This window comes from Entelurus aequoreus, linkage group LG14 (assembly GCF_033978785.1).
Source record: "Entelurus aequoreus isolate RoL-2023_Sb linkage group LG14, RoL_Eaeq_v1.1, whole genome shotgun sequence".
Classification (NCBI taxonomy): domain Eukaryota; kingdom Metazoa; phylum Chordata; class Actinopteri; order Syngnathiformes; family Syngnathidae; genus Entelurus; species Entelurus aequoreus.
Window position 1 is genome coordinate 15,076,769 of NC_084744.1, and position 18,818 is coordinate 15,095,586.

The 18,818-nt window shown below is 38.3% G+C and overlaps 2 protein-coding genes across 7 annotated transcripts in view; one reads left to right on the forward strand and one right to left on the reverse strand.

Annotated features, from left to right (window-relative positions):
* The window catches only part of cfap91 (cilia and flagella associated protein 91), a 44,878-nt gene extending 38,826 nt beyond the window's left edge, over nucleotides 1–6,052 (forward strand). For 2 of the 3 annotated variants that reach the window (XM_062069042.1, XM_062069044.1), the window contains exons 17-18: nucleotides 2,148–3,073; nucleotides 4,405–6,052. In XM_062069042.1, coding sequence (XP_061925026.1) covers nucleotides 2,148–2,329 — 182 coding nt within the window. In that variant the 3' untranslated portion in view covers nucleotides 2,330–3,073; nucleotides 4,405–6,052. Of the gene's footprint in view, nucleotides 1–2,147; nucleotides 3,793–4,404 lie in introns of those variants that run through there. The other variant, XM_062069043.1, reaches the window with a different exon arrangement.
* A 397-nt stretch (nucleotides 6,053–6,449) lies between these two features.
* Nucleotides 6,450–18,818, reverse strand: part of gsk3ba (glycogen synthase kinase 3 beta, genome duplicate a) — a 64,812-nt gene continuing 52,443 nt past the window's right edge. For 2 of the 4 annotated variants that reach the window (XM_062069049.1, XM_062069048.1), the window contains exons 9-11: nucleotides 16,026–16,239; nucleotides 15,830–15,928; nucleotides 6,450–9,572 (exon numbers count right to left, since the gene is read on the reverse strand). In XM_062069049.1, coding sequence (XP_061925033.1) covers nucleotides 9,502–9,572; nucleotides 15,830–15,928; nucleotides 16,026–16,239 — 384 coding nt within the window. In that variant the 3' untranslated portion in view covers nucleotides 6,450–9,501. The remainder of the gene's footprint in view (nucleotides 9,573–15,829; nucleotides 15,929–16,025; nucleotides 16,240–18,818) is intronic. The other 2 variants (XM_062069051.1, XM_062069050.1) reach the window with 1 other exon arrangement.

An 18,818-nucleotide genomic window follows, 5' to 3' on the forward strand; every position in this document is an offset into this window, starting at 1 on the left:
ATGTAGACCACGTTGTTTGTGTGTTGTATGTAGACCACATTGTTTGTGTGTTGTATGTAGACCACATTGTTTGTGTGTTGTATGTAGACCACATTGTTTGTGTGTTGTATGTAGACCACATTGTTTGTGTGTTGTATGTAGAGCACGTTGCTTAGCAGAGTTCAGTGATGCAAATGCATGTCAAGTTGATCAACACGTTGTATTATTCTCCAGTGCAATAACAGTACTGAAATGAAGGCTAAAGGGCATTAATGGGAGCTTTTAAAAAAGAAAAGAAAAAAATAAGTAACTAAATAGTTACTTTTCAAAGTAACGCATTACTTTTTGGTGTAAGTAACTGAGTTAGTAACTGAGTTACTTTTGAAATGAAGTAACTCGTAACTATAACTCATTACTGGTTTTCAGTAACTAACCCAACACTGTGTATATATATATATGTATATATATATGTATATATATGTATGTATGTATGTGTATATATATACAGTATATGTATGTATGTGTATATATATATGTGTGTGTGTATATATATATATATGTATGTGTGTGTGTGTCATTTGTTATTTTTATTCAACATTACCATAATTAATTTGTCTTGTAGAATAACTCATAATCATCGGGTGCCCATATTGTGTATATTGTGTTGTTTTTGTATATTGTGTGGTTTCTTTTTTTTTTTTTTTTTAAAAAGCAAAGCACCTTAGGGAAGCAACCTAAATTTCGTTGGACCTGTACCTGTACATGCACAATGACAATAAAGATCATTCATTCATTCATATAATGAGAAAAGTATTAATCATATGAAAGAAAAATGTTGTAACGCTAAGAGGCTAAAGTCATGGTGTGGTATTTCACGAACTAAATCCTGATATGACAAAAATATATATATATTTTTCTGCAATAATGCTGATTTTTAAAAAAGCTATATTATAAGAATGCATTTAAATATATATATTTTTTTACATCAAGATACTAAAGTCCTGATAAAAGAAATCCTATTCAATGGGAAAAGTTGTAATAAGAAAAAAATGCCGTAATGCAAAGAGAATAAAGTAATGTTATTACATTAAAATATCCTATGTTACAATTTTTTTTTTTTAAAATAAAACATTGTTAAATTTGATAATTTTTTTCAATCTTAAACCCATGTTAGAGAAGTCGTATACTATGGTACAACTTGTAATATTACAAGAAAAAAGGTGGTGAGAGATAAGCCATCTTTTTTATCATTACGTAAACAAATTCAAAATATGACAAGAATAACATATTGCGGAATTAATGTTTTACTTTGAAATAATTATGTTGTCTTAGGAAGAGATGTCATATGTAATATTACCCCAAAGACAGTTGTAATGTGAATGTGTATCATTAAATGAACAGAGTTTAGTAATAAGAGAATGAAGTCCTCTTTTTTAAATTAAAAGTCATAATATTGCAGTTGTTTTTTTCTACTTTACAAAAATTAAGTAGTCTTGGTTATAGAAGTCAAATATGTGATCGAGTGTAATAGTACAAAAAAATAGTCAAAATGGGGAGAAATACTAGTTGTATCATTACATGAAAACATCGTCATTTAACACAGATTTAGATTTAGATATTTCATTCCAAGAATTAAGTTATCTTGGAAACAGAAGTCATGCTATCAAAAAGTTGTATTGTTAAGAAAATATTATAGGAATACAAATCTTATATTATTTTTTCTTTTAACGTTAGGAGAAGGAAGCCTGAAGTTACTATGGACTAATAAAAAAAAAAAAGTTTAAAATTGAATCATTACAAAAATGTAGACATTATTGTGAGCAAAAAAGGCCAACTATTGCAGTAGTAAGTACAGGATTTTGAAAAACAGTCGTAAAGTCTTAATTTAAAACAAGAATGAGGTATTTTCCTTTGCTAATAATCCTGCAATTTTACAAGTGTAAAAATAAGTTAAGCACTAAAAAGCAATCTGGAATACCAAGATACGATACTGTGCCACTGTAGTAACATCCCATGTTTAATCTTTGTGTCTTATTTTGGAATTATTCCAACAAAAACAAAGAAAGAAAAAAAATCCATTTGTGTGACTTTTTTTTTTGGGTCTGATTCCAAATCTTTGAAAATGTTCCGAATTGTTCCACAACCCCGATCATTGTCTTTGTTTCCAGTGCAAGAGAGACAACGCAGACACCTGCTGGCGGTCCGCAGCATCGTGGAGGGTCTGCCGCAGCCGCAGATCCAGTCGAGCACGATGGGCACGCCGCAGGTGACCCGCTTCTCTGAGGTGGCGGCCCAGAAAGCCTTGGACCAGATGCTCGACCCGGATCAGAGCGAGGACGCGGCCGAATAACGCAAACGTTACACTGTCGCTTGTAACCTCCAATACAAGACTTGTATCAAAAAGGAGGTAACAAGATAATGCTCATGTTTCATGACAATGCCAGAGATATTCATTTGACGCGTTTATTAATAAGTGTTGTGAATAGTTTCTGTTGCACAATAATAACTTTCACGCCTTATGACTTGCTGGCATGACTCAAGATGCAGCCGCGCTAATCTTTTTTCCTGTGAGCCCACTTGTTGTTGTTGTCGTCTCATTTTTCCACATACTCTTGTTCTACTTTAGATGTCACACCTGTAAACATACAGTGGCTATGGAAAGTATTCAGGCCCCTTTACATTTGTCACTCTGTTTTATTGCAGCCATTTGCTTAAATCTAAAAAGTTCATTTTATTTCTTGTCAATGTACACTCAGCACCCCATATTGACAGAAAAAAAGTGAAATGCAGAAATGTTTGCAAATGTATTGAAAAGGGAACAATCACATGGTCATAAGTATTCAGACCCTTTGCTCAGTAAAGTGGAAGCACCTTTTGAGCAAGTCTTCTTGGAAATAATGCAACAAGTTTTTTTACACCTGGATTTGGGGATCCTCTCCAGTGTCTTGTCAGGTTGGATGGTAAATGTTGGTGGACAGACACTTTCAGGTCTCTACAGAGATGCTCAATTAAGTTTAGGTCATGGTTCTTCTGGCTGAGCCAGTCAAGAATGGTCACAGAAATGTTACAAAGCCACTCTTTTATTTTTAGCTGTGTGTTTAAAGGCCTACTGAAATGAATTTTTTTTATTTAAACGGGGATAGCAGATCTATTCTATGTGTCATACTTGATCATTTCGCGATATTGCCATATTTTTGCTGAAAGGATTTAGTATAGAACGACGATAAAGATTGCAACTTTTGGTATCTGATAAAAAAAAAGGCTTGCCCCTACCGGAAGTAGCGTGACGTAGTCAGTTGAACATATACGCAAAGTTCCCTATTGTTTACAATGATGGCCGCATGAAGTGAGAGAGATTCGGACCGAGAAAGCGACAATTTCCCCATTAATTTGAGCGAGGATGAAAGATTTGTGGATGAGTAAAGTGCAAGTGAAGGACTAGTGGGGAGTTGAAGCTATTCAGATAGGGAAGATGCTGTGAGAGCCGGGGGTGACCTGATATTCAGCTGGGAATGACTACAACAGTAAATAAACACAAGACATATATATACTCTATTAGCCACAACACAACCAGGCTTATATTTAATATGCCACAAATTAATCCTGCATAAAAACACCTGCGTGTTTGTTACGCTAGCTCCTAGCTCCTCTGCTAGCTCCTGGCTCCATAGAACACGCCAATACAATTCAAACACCTGATCAACACACACAATCACTCAGCCCAAAAGACCGTTCACCTAACCCAAGGTTCATAAAGCTTATATATTTTTAAAAAGTTACGTACATACGCAAAAAAAAGTTGCGCACATACGGTCAAGCGATCAAATGTTTAGAAGCCAAAGCTGCATACTCACAGTAGCACGTCTGCGTCTTTGTCATCCAAATCAAAGTAATCCTGGTAAGAGTCTGTGTTGTCCCAGTTCTCTACAGGCGTCTGTGTATTGAAGTCAAAAGTCCTCCTGGTTAGTCTCTGTTATCCGAGTTCTTCCATCTTGACTGCATCTTTCGGGAATGTAAACAAAGAAGCGCCGGCTGTGTACTGTTGTGGCTGACTACGTTCGAAAAATACGTCCATTTCGCACCGACAACTTTCTTCTTTGCTTGCTCAGCTTCCTTCTCCATAATGCAATGAACATGATTGAAACAGATTCACGAACACAGATGTCCAGAATACTGTGGAATTATGAAATGAAAACAGAGCTTTTTCGTATTGGCTTCAATGTGGAAGGCATACCCGTGTTCCCCGGTCTACGTCACGCGCATACGTCATCCGCAGAGGCGTTTCGAACCGGAAGTTTAGCGGCAAATTTAAAATGTCACTTTATAAGTTAACCCGGCCGTATTGGCATGTGTTATAATGTTAAGATTTCATCATTGATATATAAACTATCAGACTGCGTGGTCGGTAGTAGTGGGTTTCAGTAGGCCTTTAAGGTCATCGTCATGTTGGAAGGTGAACCTTCGGCCCAGTCTGAGGTCCTGATCACTCTGGAAGAGGTTTTCTTCCAGGATAGCTCTGTACTTGGCCGTGTTCATCTTTCCTTCAATTGTAACCCGTCCCACCACCATATCATGATGCTGCCTCCACCATGTTTCACTGTTGGGATTGTATAGGGCAGGTGGTGAGCGGTGCCTAATTTTCTTCACACATACCGCTTAGAATAAACACCAAACAGTTCAGTCTTGATCTCATCAGACCAGAGAATCTTATTTCTCATAGTCTGGGAGTCCTTCATGTGTTTTTTGGCAAACTCGATGCGCACTTTCATGTGTGTTGCACTGAGGAGAGGCTTCCGTCGGGCCACTCTGCCATAAAACCCCGACTGGTGGAGGGCCGCAGTGATAGTTGACTATGGAACTTTCTTCCATCTCCCTACTGCATCTCCGGAGCTCAGCTACAGTGATCTTTGGGTTCTTCTTTACGTCTCTCACCAAGGCTCTTCTCCCACGATTGCTCAGTTTGGCTGGATGATCAGTACTTGGAAGAGTTGAGGTTGTCCCAAACTTCTTCCATTTAAGGATTATGGAGGCCACTGTGTTCTTAGGAACCTTGAGTGCTGCAGAAATTCTTTAGTAACTTTGGCCAGATCTGTGCCTTGCCACAATTCTGTCTCTGAGCTCCTTGGGCAGTTCCTTCCAACTCATGATTCTCATTTGCACTGTGAGCTGTAAAGTCTTATATAGACAGGTGTGTGCCTTTCCTAATCAAGTCCAATCAGTTTAATTAAACACAGCCGGACACCAGTTAAAGAGCAGAACCATCTCAAGAAGGATCAGAAGAAATGGACAGCATGTGAGTTAAATACGAGCGTCACAGCATATGACCGTGTGATTTTTCAGGGTTTTTTGTTTTTTTTTAAACAAATTTTCAAACAATTCTGGATTTCTGTTTTTTCTGCCAACATGGGGTGTTGAGTGTACATTAATGAGAAATCAAATTAACTTTTTTGATTTTAGCAAATGGCTGTAATGAAACAAAGAATGAAAAATGTAAAGGGAATACTTTGAATACTTTCCGTACCCAGTGTAGATGAGTAAGTTTGAATCATTAAAAAAGAAAGACATGTAGTATTTGAAATAATTTTCACAGAAAGCCGTATTGTTTTACCACATTGTAAAAATGTACTAGGGAAGCAGAATAAAATATACCGGTATACACATTTATTTTGCTTCTATGACTATTTGTTGCAAGACTTTTCGGCACTTTAAATCTCCTGCCATACATGTTGAAGTATTAGGGACACCGCCCCCAGTGGCCAAAGTACACAATACGTTTAAAGTCTGACAAGGTCGAACAGTTTTTTCAGACATTTATCAAAATACAGCATTTGGTGTATTTCAGAACAAAAGGCATTTTAAACATTTAAATCGTAATTGATTTATTAGGACAATTTAGTAATGTTTTTTTTAATTAAAGCAATTTTAATCGTTAAATTTGATGCATTTTTTATGACATCTAGTTTTTTGAAAATATGGAAATCTGACAGTAACATGTTCTGTTCAATTGTATTTTATCCTAAACAAATACTTTCCAAAATTGTATTAATTTTTCTATTGAAATAAAGTTTCTAAACAGTACTTAAAGTTTCTTCAGTTTTTAAATTTACGATAGAAACAACTTTTTACAATTACTTATGTTTTAAATAACACATATTTTGGTTGTTTTTTTTCCATCATAGCTTTAGTTGTATTTTAATATTTTTCAACATTAAACACAAAGTCTCTTCTTAACTTAAATTGTTCTTAAATATTTGTATTTATGCTGTATTTGTCCATTTGTTTGTTAGTTAGAAATCTGTTTTAAGACAATTACTTAACTATTGTTAGAACAAAATGTATTGTATTGGCACAATGAGCATGTAAAATGAGATTCAAATTTTTAAAATTGTGAAAAAATGTTCATAAAAACAAATGTTTTACAATATTTAAGGAACACTCATATATTAAAAAAAAAGACAAAAAGCAGCAGATGTGATCATTTCCAGGCTATCCTACTCTTTATTTAATGCAAATTACAGTACCAGGGAACTATTCCTCAGAGCACGCAGAGGGAATATTTACAGAGGCGCACATTTAGCATACCTTCACAGAACAGAAGAAAAAAACAAACAAAAACAAAATAAAAATTTCAGTCACAAACAGAGTCATTCAAGTAGTACTGTTGTTATACGGGATGTTTTTTGTTTTTTTTTCTTCAAAGATTTTTCTGGAACCCCGGTTAGCACGTTGTGCTAGGCTAACATAAAACACTAGCATCTCCACTTGCATGTCGTCTTTTTTTTTTTTTTTCTCCTTTTTTTGGCAACCTTTTTGGTGATTTTATTGTAGTGGGGGTGGGAGGTAAGGTAAGGTAAGGTAAGGGTTGCAACATGTTCGTGGATGCCAAAATTACAGCAAGCAGGAGAGGTCACGTGACTCCACCACCCCTTTAGGTGCTACTGAATCCTTGACAAAAAAACGCCACCGCCCCCCCCCCCCCCCCAAGATGGCGGACATATCACGCAAAACATGTGCGCTCACGGCGACGGTATGTATACATCGTTACCTTCAAGAAGCAACAGTGACCAAGGAGCATTAAGAGGCGCTACGTGACATCGAAAAGAAAAGTGTTGTGAGAATAAAGGCTCATATTCGGAGGCAAAATAGCCCAACAGTCAGAGAAGTAGATCGTAAATAAAGTCGTGATGTTCACTCTTGTGGGTACGTCAATTTATAAAAAAAAACAAAACCTTGTTTTAACAAGGGGAAAAAAGTGATACTATTCCGGAAACATTTTTTATGGTACTTAAAAAGAAAACGTGAGGAGAACGTCAGTTTTTTCTTAACTAGAAAAAAAGTTTTAATATTTTTTTATAGTTATGATTGAGCTGTCGTTGTATAACACAATTTTATAAATTGTTTTAAGTCTTCATCGTGTTATGTTAATTGGTAATACTGTACTGTTAAACTTTAAATAATTTTATATAATTCTCAATTGCGGGTAGAACGTCAAAAATGTATAACAAAAATAACCTTGTTTTAACAAGGGGAAAAAAGTGATACTATTCCGGAAACATTTTTTATGGTACTTTAAAAAGAAAACGTGAGGAAAACGTAATTTTTTTTATTAACTAGAAAATAATATTTTTTTATAGTTATGATTGAGCTGTCATTGTATAACTTTTTTTTTTTTTTTTAAGTCTTCATCGTGTCATATTAATTAGTAATACTGTACCATTACACTTTAAATAATTTTATATCATTCTCAATGTTTTTTTAGATTTTTTTATAATTTTTTTTTCTCGTATCACTTTCTCTTCGAACCAAATTCTTCCGACTCCTATGACGTTTAATACACAATATCATTCGTTTGTGACCAGCGTGCCCTTAACACTCCTTGGTAGCACAGCACACTGCATGACGTCACGTCATGTATACTCAAAGTCTGCCAATCAACTGACCCCCCCTAGGGGTCCATGCGAGCACTGCGGCGCCCAAGACAATATAGGAGAGCAAGTTTGTGTTGAAATAAACAGTTCAGTCAGTGAACTATCTGTATATTATATTACAATGAACCTGTGCAATGACAAAAGAGGCGGTGGGGGTGAGGGGTGTCATTCAACAGCACCAAAAGGAGAGTCTTTTAGGGGAAACAAGGCGAAGGTGTATGAAAGCAAAGGCACTCCAAACTATAGTTACACTATACATGACTAGTTCTGCTTACAATAATATTACAGCCGCCCTCTACTGTACTGTACAGGTAAGATTGAACATATGGCTGGATAACGCTCGTCAGCATCTACAATATCCATCAACAACCAGATTCTGTTTATTTTGTTTGTTTTTTTCCCCCCCTTCCCCCCTCCATCTTTGCTCATAAACAGTACATGGGTCTGCATATGTACATACCGTGAACACATACAAAAAAAAAAAACTATTTGGTGAGGCGCATTTATACTGTATATACATATTCAGTTTTTTATCCCCATCTTTTTTTTTTTTTTTTTTTTTTCTGCTGTAGTCGTGAGAATTGTCCGTCGATAGGACCGTACCGAACAACTTAGTGGTTCAAAGTGTTCGATGGAAAGAGCGCCCCCCACATCGGACACCGTAAAGACGACGAGGAGCGCTGGAATTTCAGCACATTCCGGCAAACGAAAAAACAACCAAAAAAAAAACAAACCCCATCACGTTGTCTAATTCTACTGCCTTTTAAAGGCAGCGGCAAATATTGCCGCGGCTCTTGACGGATATGAACTCACCAATAAATGACTTGTGAACGGCGGGAGTTAATATACATATATCTATATATACCTTTTATACAGAAGGAAAAGTCATATATAAACTGTGGATGTAATGCGTTATGTATATATTATACAAGCACACGGATAAACGACAACAAAAACGCCCGGGGGGGGAGAACTTTTTTTTTTTTTTTCCTTTGTAAAAAAAACAAAGTCGGGTAAAATGGCTTGCGAAGCACTTTTAAAAACAACCCCTGGTGGCAAAAAACTAAAATAAACCCTTTTGCACATACATCATGCATCTGTGTGTGTGTGTGTATACGAGCCCCATGCCTTGAGGTCAAAGGTGAGTGAGAGAGCGTGCCCCCCCACCCCCCAGTTGATCCTAACCATTCTCAGGTCATGCACTATACAGGAGGAAACTAATAATAATTATATTTATAGTAATAATTAGGGGGGTTAGGGTGCTGTAAAAATGGGCGGCGGGTGGGGTCGGGCTCACTTCTTCTTTGAGTGGTTTAATAGCGGCAAGCAAGAAAAAGATTAGCGGACGAGCAACGTGAGAAGGGTATATTCGTATCTTCACACGCCTGCGTGCCCCCCCCCCCCCCCCCCACTCGTAAGAGCTGGATGGCAGGCGCAGTTCGAAGGGGGTGTCGGCGGTGGTTTTGTGTCAGGGAGGAGAGCAGGTCGGGTCTGAGCTCGCCTCGCCTTACCTTACCCCGCACCTGGGCTGGGACGACAATGGGGGGAGGGCGGGGGTTGGGGTGACTCGGAGGTTGGCGGTGGTCTGCGGCGCTCAGGAAGTGGCGTTGGAGGCGGAAGCTGAGGCTGTGGTGGTGCTGGGGACTCGCTCTGTGCCGCTACCGTCTGTGGACACAAGGGGGAGTGGCAGGAAGCTACATTGAGGGCATTTTGTACACAATTCTGTTTGCGGGGGCGTGGTCAATATGACGTCATCGTACAGTTTGCATACATACAGAAATGTGTTATGAAGATACATTTTTGTTATTAGTAGAAACTAGGACTGTAAAATGATAATTTTTTAAAATCAGATTAATCATGATTAATCAAAGGTGATTACTGCCTTGCATGATTCAAATTGGCTTAAAAAAAGACCCCAATAATTGTACACAAATGCAATTTTATTGTCGGAATTAGAGATGTCCGATAATGGCTTCTTTGCCGATATCCCGATATTGTCCAACTCTTAATTACCGATTCCGATATCAACCGATACCGATGTATACAGTCGTGGAATTAACACATTATTATGCCTAATTTTGTTGTGATGCCCCGCTGGATGCATTAAACAATGTCACAAGGTTTTCCAAAATAAATCAACTCAAGTGATGGAAAAAAATGCCAACATGGCACTGCCATATTTATTATTGAAGTCACAAAGTGCATTATTTTTTTTAACATGCCTCAAAACAGCAGCTTGGAATTTGGGACATGCTCTCCCCGAGAGAGCATGAGGAGGTTGAGGTGGGCGGGGTTGGGGGGGCGGGGTTGAAGTTGGGTAGGGGGTAACTGGGGTGTATATGGTAGCATCCCGGAAGAGTTAGTGCTGCAAGGGGTTCTGGGTATTTGTTGTGTTACGGTGCGGATGTTCTCCCGAAATGTGTTTGTCATTCTTATTTGGTGTGGGTTCACAGTGTGGCGCATATTTGTAACAGTGTTAAAGTTGTTTATACGGCCACCCTCAGTGTGACCTGTATGGCTGTTGACCAAGTATGCATGGAATTCACTTGTGTGTGTGAAAAGCCGTAGATATTGTGTGGCTGGGCCGGCACGCAAAGGCAGTGCCTTTAAGGTTTATTGGCGCTCTATACTTCCCCCTACGTCCGTGTACACAGCGGCGTTTTAAAAAGTCATGAATTTTACTTTTTGAAACCGATACCGATATTACATTTTAAAGCATTTATCGTCCGATATTATCGGACATTCCTAGTCGGAATGTCATCCAGGAATGTTTTTAAACGTTTTACTTAAATGCATGTCATTTATTTGCACAAAACTTGGCAAAAGTTTTATCTAAAATTCTTGCGGGCTGTATTTTGGAGGTAAATTTGCCAGTACTCACGTATGCATTGGTCTGATCACTGACCATATGGCGGTTAAGGTAAAAGAGAATGTACGGTCAAAATAAATGGCATGATTAATTTAGGTGTCTTCATGATTAATGCGGCGGATTTTTGTGATTAATCACACGAGTTAACTCGTTCATTTTGACAATCCTACTAGCAACATATATTTTTCTTGTTGCATGATATTTTTTTGCTTATATAATTACTATAATGTAACACAGGCTGCACAGGTTGATTTGTATATATTTTATTGCAAAGCTTATTCCAAAAGACTCACCATGGGGTGAGAAGAGAAGAAAAAGAATAAACACGGGAAAAAAAGGGGTCCCTGATTCAAAAGCAGCAAAACTCCAGTGTTAATATACAAGTAGTAGTTTGACCCATCACTATAGTCTACCTTATGATAACAATGAAGGAGTAATAAGGTGACCCTCAATGCCTGTGTGTGTCACTTTAGGAAAATACCCATGTGACCTATACAACTGCTGAGATATTTGTAGGGATGAGTACCGAATTCGGTACTTTTTTTTTTGGCACTGACCGAATCATGCCAGTCCTATGTAAAATCCCACGATGCCATGTTAGGTTACCCGGTCAACATAACATAACCCAGGTAACCAGGGTTCTTTGCACTTCGGCACCTGGCAATCACTCTCGCAGCACTGACAGCAGACTCAGCCAAACTATCTCTAGGGAATGTTAGAATTTTCAATGCCATCAAAGAAATTGACTCAAAAAAACACTCCAACTTAGGTCAAGTGAGGCTCCACTTTTTCCAAAAATGTGCTAGCTTGTATATGGGCTTTTCTTTTAAAATGATAAATAAATGATAAATGGGTTATACCTGTATAGCGCTTTTCTACCTTCAAGGTACTCAAAGCGCTTTGACAGTATTTCCACATTTACCCATTCACACAAGCATTCACACACCGATGGCAGGAGCTGCCATGCAAGGCGCTAACCAGCACCCATCAGGAGCAAGGGTGAAGTGTCTTGCCCAAGGACACAACAGACGTGACTAGGATGGTAAAAGGTGGGGATTGAACCCCAGTAACCAGCAACCCTCCGATTGCTGGCACGGCCACTCTACCAACTTCGCCACACCGTCCCAAATGCTACTGATTAGCATTAGCAATTTTACATGGCGATTTCAACAACCTCCAGGTTTGTTTATGAAAACTACAACCAAGATGTGCGTTACATTCTAAAAGCTGGCCCGTAGTAAGTACAATAGTTTTAGGGCACAACAAAAGACAAGACAGCAAGGACTGAACTGACTAGCCAACACACCATATACTTTGCACTAGAGCCATCTATTGTGTTGGACTTGTAACTGTAATTGGAACTTAATGTCATACTTGCAAAGAAATGTCATAATAAAACAAGATGTAACAACTAGACATTCTGAAGTGTAGGATCATTTTGATCTTATAGCGCCAAATAAAGTATTTGCTTGCTTATCATTTGGCTCATCAGTTGCATGTGTGATTTTCTTTATAAAAACTATTCATTTTATTTTCAGGTCAAATGTAGTGACTTTTTCTATTCCGGCAGATGGCACAGTTATGAAACAGTAGCACGGTGTCAATACAGCCAGTGAGTGTGCCACACATTCACTGGATCGTAATTTGGTGCACAAAACATGGCCTACCTTTGCGTTGCATCTTAGGAATACCGTCATAAGATATTTTGAGTTTTTATTTTACTACTGGCTAACTTATTTTTACACTTGACAGTTGATGGATGTTTTAGGGTAGGGCAGAAACAGTTTGACCCCGGTATAGATTTTTATATAGATTTTACAGCGGTACCTCAACTTAAGAGTGTTTTGAGACGAGAGCGGTCTCACAGCTAATTGTTATGCTTGAAGTTAAAAGCAAATATTTGAGTTAGAAACACACCGGCCATTAGTTGGTGTGGCAAAATGTCACATCAAAACTTGTAAGATCCGCCCAAAACATTTGGTCTTACTCGCTAGCATTACCTTGTAACTAGAGATCAACATAACTTTGTTTTTCCAACCACTGGAAGGGAAGAAAATGAGTATGAAGGACAGTGCTGAGAACAAAGTGGACGATGTTTATTGTATCAAAAAAATAACTCTCTGTGAAGTAATTTGAGGGTCCTGCCAGTCTGCATGCACCATACTGATGAGGCAAGTCAAGGACGTTAAAATAATGTATAAACAGTGGAAATGTATCCATGAAAATACAGAGAAGCTGCTGATGGTGTGTTTGATGGAGAAGCAGCAGGTAAATGCCGTACATTATTGTAACCATAAAACTACTGTAGTTGTTTGTACTACATTCTTTTGTATTGTTTTTGTACAATATGTATTATCTAAAAGCCATTTTTGTCATTTTAAAGGGCATGTTACATGTTAAAATTGTGCTGTCTTTAGTGGGAGTGGGGAGCAAGCACCAATTAAAATGATTTCAATTCATTTCAGTTTGAGACGTTGATTTGAGATCCGAGTGTTTTGAGTTAAGAGCAGAGTCACAGAACCAATTAAAGGGGAACTGCACTTTTTTTTTAAATTTTGCCTATCATTTACAATCATTATGAGAGACAAGAACACACGTCTTTTTTTTAAATGATTTTAAAGAAGATAAACGCTTGAAAAATGTGACTAATGGGAGTCACCATTGTAGCCTTCAAAGCCTTTTTAAAACAAATTAAAAAACCCTGCAAATTAAGTATTGTTGACAGTTTTTGAATGCATGAAAGAGACCATTTTTTTATGTTAGAAGGCGAAACAATAAAACAACTTTAGTCTTGTTGTCTCTCATAATGATTGTGAACAATAGGCAACATTTAAAAAAAAAAAAAAGTGCAGTTCCCCTTTAAGTTCGCAAGTTGAGGTACTACTAGGGGTGTAACGGTACGTGTATTTGTATTGAACGGTTTCGGTTCGGTTCGGAGGTGTACCGAATGAGTTTCCACACGGACATATTAATCTCCCGTTTGGGAACACTTTGGCAGCGTGATACAACAATGGAGGACGGAGGTTTGCAGACATTGTTCAGCAGCTGCTTCTGACAACACGTCAAACATGCTAACCCATTTGAAGAGTCACCACCGCATTCAAGCAGCCTCTCCTCGGCGCGTCAGGCAGGTGTTATGAGAGTAGCGTATGTGTGTGTGTGTGGCCCTTTAATATGTGACAGCATGTGAGGTGAGTGACGTCAGTGAGTGTGAGGGCGAGCGAGGTGAGGGAGCGGTAGCGTGAGTGCGGGGAGTGGCTAGTGTCTTTTGTTGGATTGGCTGTGTGCAAGACCGCAATAAAGCCACGTTTTGCAACTAATCGCCGGACTCCTCATTTACCCTGGAGTCTGGAGCTGTGGAGACCCACTGCCGGGTAGAGTGAAGGGTGTTGCCCCCGAGAATACATCGGCCCTAGAGGAGTGTCTCCCCTGCGCTCCTCGACTACGGTCTGGGAGCCGGAAGCAGGAAAGGTGCAACACAAGGCTAAAGCAATAACAAATGTTTTTATAGCCGCAGATTTAAGTCCATATTGCATTAAAAACTAGATTTTGACCCACTTCTATGGTGGAAGAACAATGAGCCCATATATCCTCTTACTGCCAAGTTAGCCAGGCTGGGGAGGGGAAAGAAAAGTTAATCTGAGGCTGAGTTGACTTGAAACTGTTTAATGTTGCACTTTTTATATGTAAAAGAAAAGTTTTGTCATTTTATTTAATCTGAGCAACAACTTGAGTTAAGTTAAGTAAAAGTTAAAGGCAGTTTAATGTTGATTAACGTGGACCCCGACTTAAACAAGTTGAAAAACTTATTTGGGTGTTACCATTTAGTGGTCAATTGTACAGAATATGTACTGTACTGTGCAATCTACTAATAAAAATCTCAATCAATCAATCAATCAAAAAAAGCACTTTAAATGTAGAAAGGTTTTGTTAAGAAACCATTCTGAGCCTTATCTTATTTAGTTTTTATTTTATATATGTTGACCACATTAACCCTGGCAATGGACCCTGTGTGTATATGTATGTTATGCCATTGTTTACAAATTTGGTAAATAAATAACCCAAAAGTTTATATTTTGTTGTTTTCTTACTGTACCGAAAATTAACCGGACCGTGACCACTAAACCGAGCTACGTCCCGAACCGAAATTTTTGTGTACCGTTACACCCCTAGGTACTACTGTATTTACTTTATTTCCAATGGGCAAATTAGCACTGAAGTAAATATGTTCACTAATAAAAGGTTGGAAAAAGTTACAATGTTTAGCATGTTTGAACTATATGTTCCACCGTAGTTGCCACAAACACCAGCAGGTGGCAGTAGTCCACAAATGTGCTCATTTTGAAGTATGTTTAAAAAGAAAACTACTTGTACACTTCCTGTTAATGCATTAATTCTGATACGAAGAGTCATGCATTCTTTGTCATGAGTCAATATGGAAAAAGTCCCCTCTAACAATGTAAAGAAAAAGGTGTACCGTATTTTTCGGAGTATAAGGCGCACCGGAGTATAAGTCGCACCTGCCGAAAATGCATAATAAAGAAGGAAAAAAACATATATAAGTCGCACTGGAGTATAAGTCGCATTTTTTGGGGAAATTTATTTGATAAAACCCAACACCAAGAATAGACATTTGAAAAGCAATTTAAAATAAAGAATAGTGAACAACAGGCTGAATAAGTGTACGTTATATGACGCATAAATAACCAACTGAGAACGTGCCTGGTATGTTAACGTAACATATTATGGTAAGAGTCATTCAAATAACTATAACATATAGAACATGCTATACGTTTACCAAACAATCTGTCACTCCTAATCGCTAAATCCCATGAAATCTTATACGTCTAGTCTCTTACGTGAATGAGCTAAATAATATTATTTGATATTTTACGGTAATGTGTTAATAATTTCACACATAAGTCGCTCCTGAGTATAAGTCGCACCCCCGGCCAAACTATGAAAAAAACTGCGACTTATAGTCCGAAAAATACGGTAGTTTAAAGCTAATCAATTAAGTAGCTGATTAGGGTTGGTGTAGCGTTGCTCTTACCTGTGGTGGCAGAGGCATTGGTTGGGGTGGAAGCGGCGGCCTGACTGCGAGCATGGGCAGGGATGAGTATGGAGGCCAAAGACGGATTACTGGATAGCTCTGTGAGAGGACACACAAGAGTCAACTATGTATTTGTATTTCGATACACAGCATCTTATGGTCACATTATACAGCTGGTGTGAGTGTGCACGCCTACCTTGGGTGGTGAAATTGAAAAGGGAGGGCTTCTCCCGCCCGTTGGGCAGTTTGACGTTGGGGTCGCGCAGCTCGTCAAAGAAAGAGTGCGCGCAGGCTTCGAGGGGCGTGAGGCGCGCGGTGGGCGTGTACTCCAGCAGGCGAGAGCAGAGGGCGATGGCCTCGGGGGGCGTACGCGGCCGGAACACCTGCACACCCACCGGACACACAGACGTCTATACAGTGATCACAGAGCGGCAAAACACAAGAAGATATTGTTTCTGTTTTGTGGACACAAACACTGCATGCTGGGACAATACAGAGCGGCGGGAGGCGGGGTCTAAGCAGAGCGATGGTATTTTACCGAATATTTTTTACGGGATAAGTTTTGGGTAATATCTGGGGATTTCTCTGAACAAATTAAAAAGAAATGACAGGTAGAAAGTTACCAAAAATGTATTTAATTACCTAACTGCAGGGCCTAATTGGACACTTTAGATATACAACGGGAAGGCTACCAAATGGTGGTTTGTTTTTTATTTTTATACTATTCACAATTCTATTTTTTTTGTATTAATAATTGTGTATTATACCTAAATACCTTTAAATTGGCTACTTCTACTGTTTAATAGTAGTTTGGAATGTTTAGCAGTGGTCTAAACAAAATATTAAGCTTGCTTTGTGAACTCCCAATCCTTTGCATACTTTTCTTACGAGTCATGTCGGGTCAAAATGATTATCAAACATCAAATAAATCTTGATATCCAGAAACAAAAATCACAACTGACAAATTGTGTGGCAAAGAATAATATTGAGTATGTGGCGGCTGCATAGCGCCTCTATTTATGCACAGTTTTGTGCAAATTTGGATCCAATTTTAATACACAAGTTATGCCAAGTACATCTTACTTAATCATGAATGCACTAATCAAGTCTTTGATTATGAAGATATTATAAAATATTCTATACTCATTGATCACCAAACAATGTCTGTCATAACTCCCAATTTCGGTATGTATAAATTCTATATTAAACTGTTACTGTTATATTAGTTTACATAGAGCACAGGAAGTGAACATATTTCTTAGTAAATGCCGCGATACGGCGAAGGAATAGGATTCAATAAAATGCTTCTTTTTACTCCTTTTCCGAAATGTTGAACTGTGCAACTAATCAATAAATGTAACCTTGTATGCTCGTTTGAAATTAACTGAAACCATTACCATTATAATTTTTTCTATTCCATGAGCTTCAGCAAGGCTTAAAGGGGAACTGCCCTTTTTTTTTTTAAAGTTTGCCTATCATTCACAATCATTATGAAAACCATGACAACAGATGGATTTGTATTGCATTCTAACTTTTAAATAAAAGTAAATAAAAGTCAGTGTGCAGAGGAGCCAATGGGAGCCCCTCTATTTCACCCATAAAAGCCAATAAATAACCATTCAAAAACCGCCAACAGTACTTCATTTACATTTTGTGACTTGAAAATTAACAAAGTATTAGTGATATTGTTATTATAAGCACGAACGCAGACCAACTATTTATAGCTGCGCCGTCTGTAATAATTTAGGGGGTGTAGGCACACGTGTGTGCCTAGGTTTACATCATCGAGTGGTCTGCTGCTTTCTCGTTTCCTTGCTCCCTGTAAGGTTATTGTGGATCATAAATCATGCCTCTCACCTGGACAGAAGAAGTCTGAGTAGGTATGCCGACAAGTTGGTACACTTTGACAGCCATTTAGGACCCGAAACTGGCGAGAACGACACAAAAAGACCCTTGGTTCCCCCTGTCCCCCACCCCCTTTCTTTGTGAGGATTATGAGACATGTTTAATCTAAATGGGAATACATGGACATCCTAGCAGTCAGCATCCTAATGACAGCAGACATTGCACGGTAAGTGAAGTTTTATTATGTTTGTTGGCTCGCATAAAGAGTGTGAGTACTAATCAGTGATGAAGAAAGAAAAAAAAGCAAACGTTGTAATGCGTTTTTGAAATAATGCGAACCGTATGCTTAAAATGATCAAAATACGTAAATATAAAATGTTATCATTAAAGTGCCCGTTACTACATTACATATATACTTACATCATGTATATAACATTTTGAGGGAGGTGTTAGAATGAGTAATTGCGATGTTTCTCTCCAAAATTGCGATTGTTATTCGATTTGCGATTTTTATATTTTGCTGCTATTTTCACAGCAGCTTATGGATACTGTATTGAGAAAATAAAAGCAACATCAAATAGTTTCTCTCCTTCGCTGTATACTTTTAGTGTGGGGACAAGTGCGCCTGTCTCCAATATTCTTGCACTCTTAACAAAGGCTTAGTGGCCACATGCGTGGACAGCACCTTTTAGCTCTTATTTCCAAAATTGTGTACACTACTGAATTGGGGTCTTATGGCCGCTTATGTGGACACTTATACTGCCATCTGGTGGTGTCAGAAGAGTATAACATACAATGGAATTTGGGAAAAAACGTGTAAAAATAAGAATTAGCATGCCACTAAACATGAAGTACACGGTTGTGTACTTATGGACTAAGTATATCATATCAAAAGATGATTCTTAGTTTTTATTCTAATTAGGGCCCAATAAGCCCAAATAGCAAAGAGAAATTAAAAAAAAGCATGTATACAAACAGCTTGGGCCTTAAGAGGTTAAACGCACGCCGGGAAGCGAGGGAAAAATTACGTTAAACCAAGCACTTGGCTCCGTTTACTCCGAGGGGAAATCTCCGGAGCAAAGTCCTTGTAGATAGTCCGTCATGATTATCAAGCCAAACGACGGTAGTGCACATGCGCCTGACT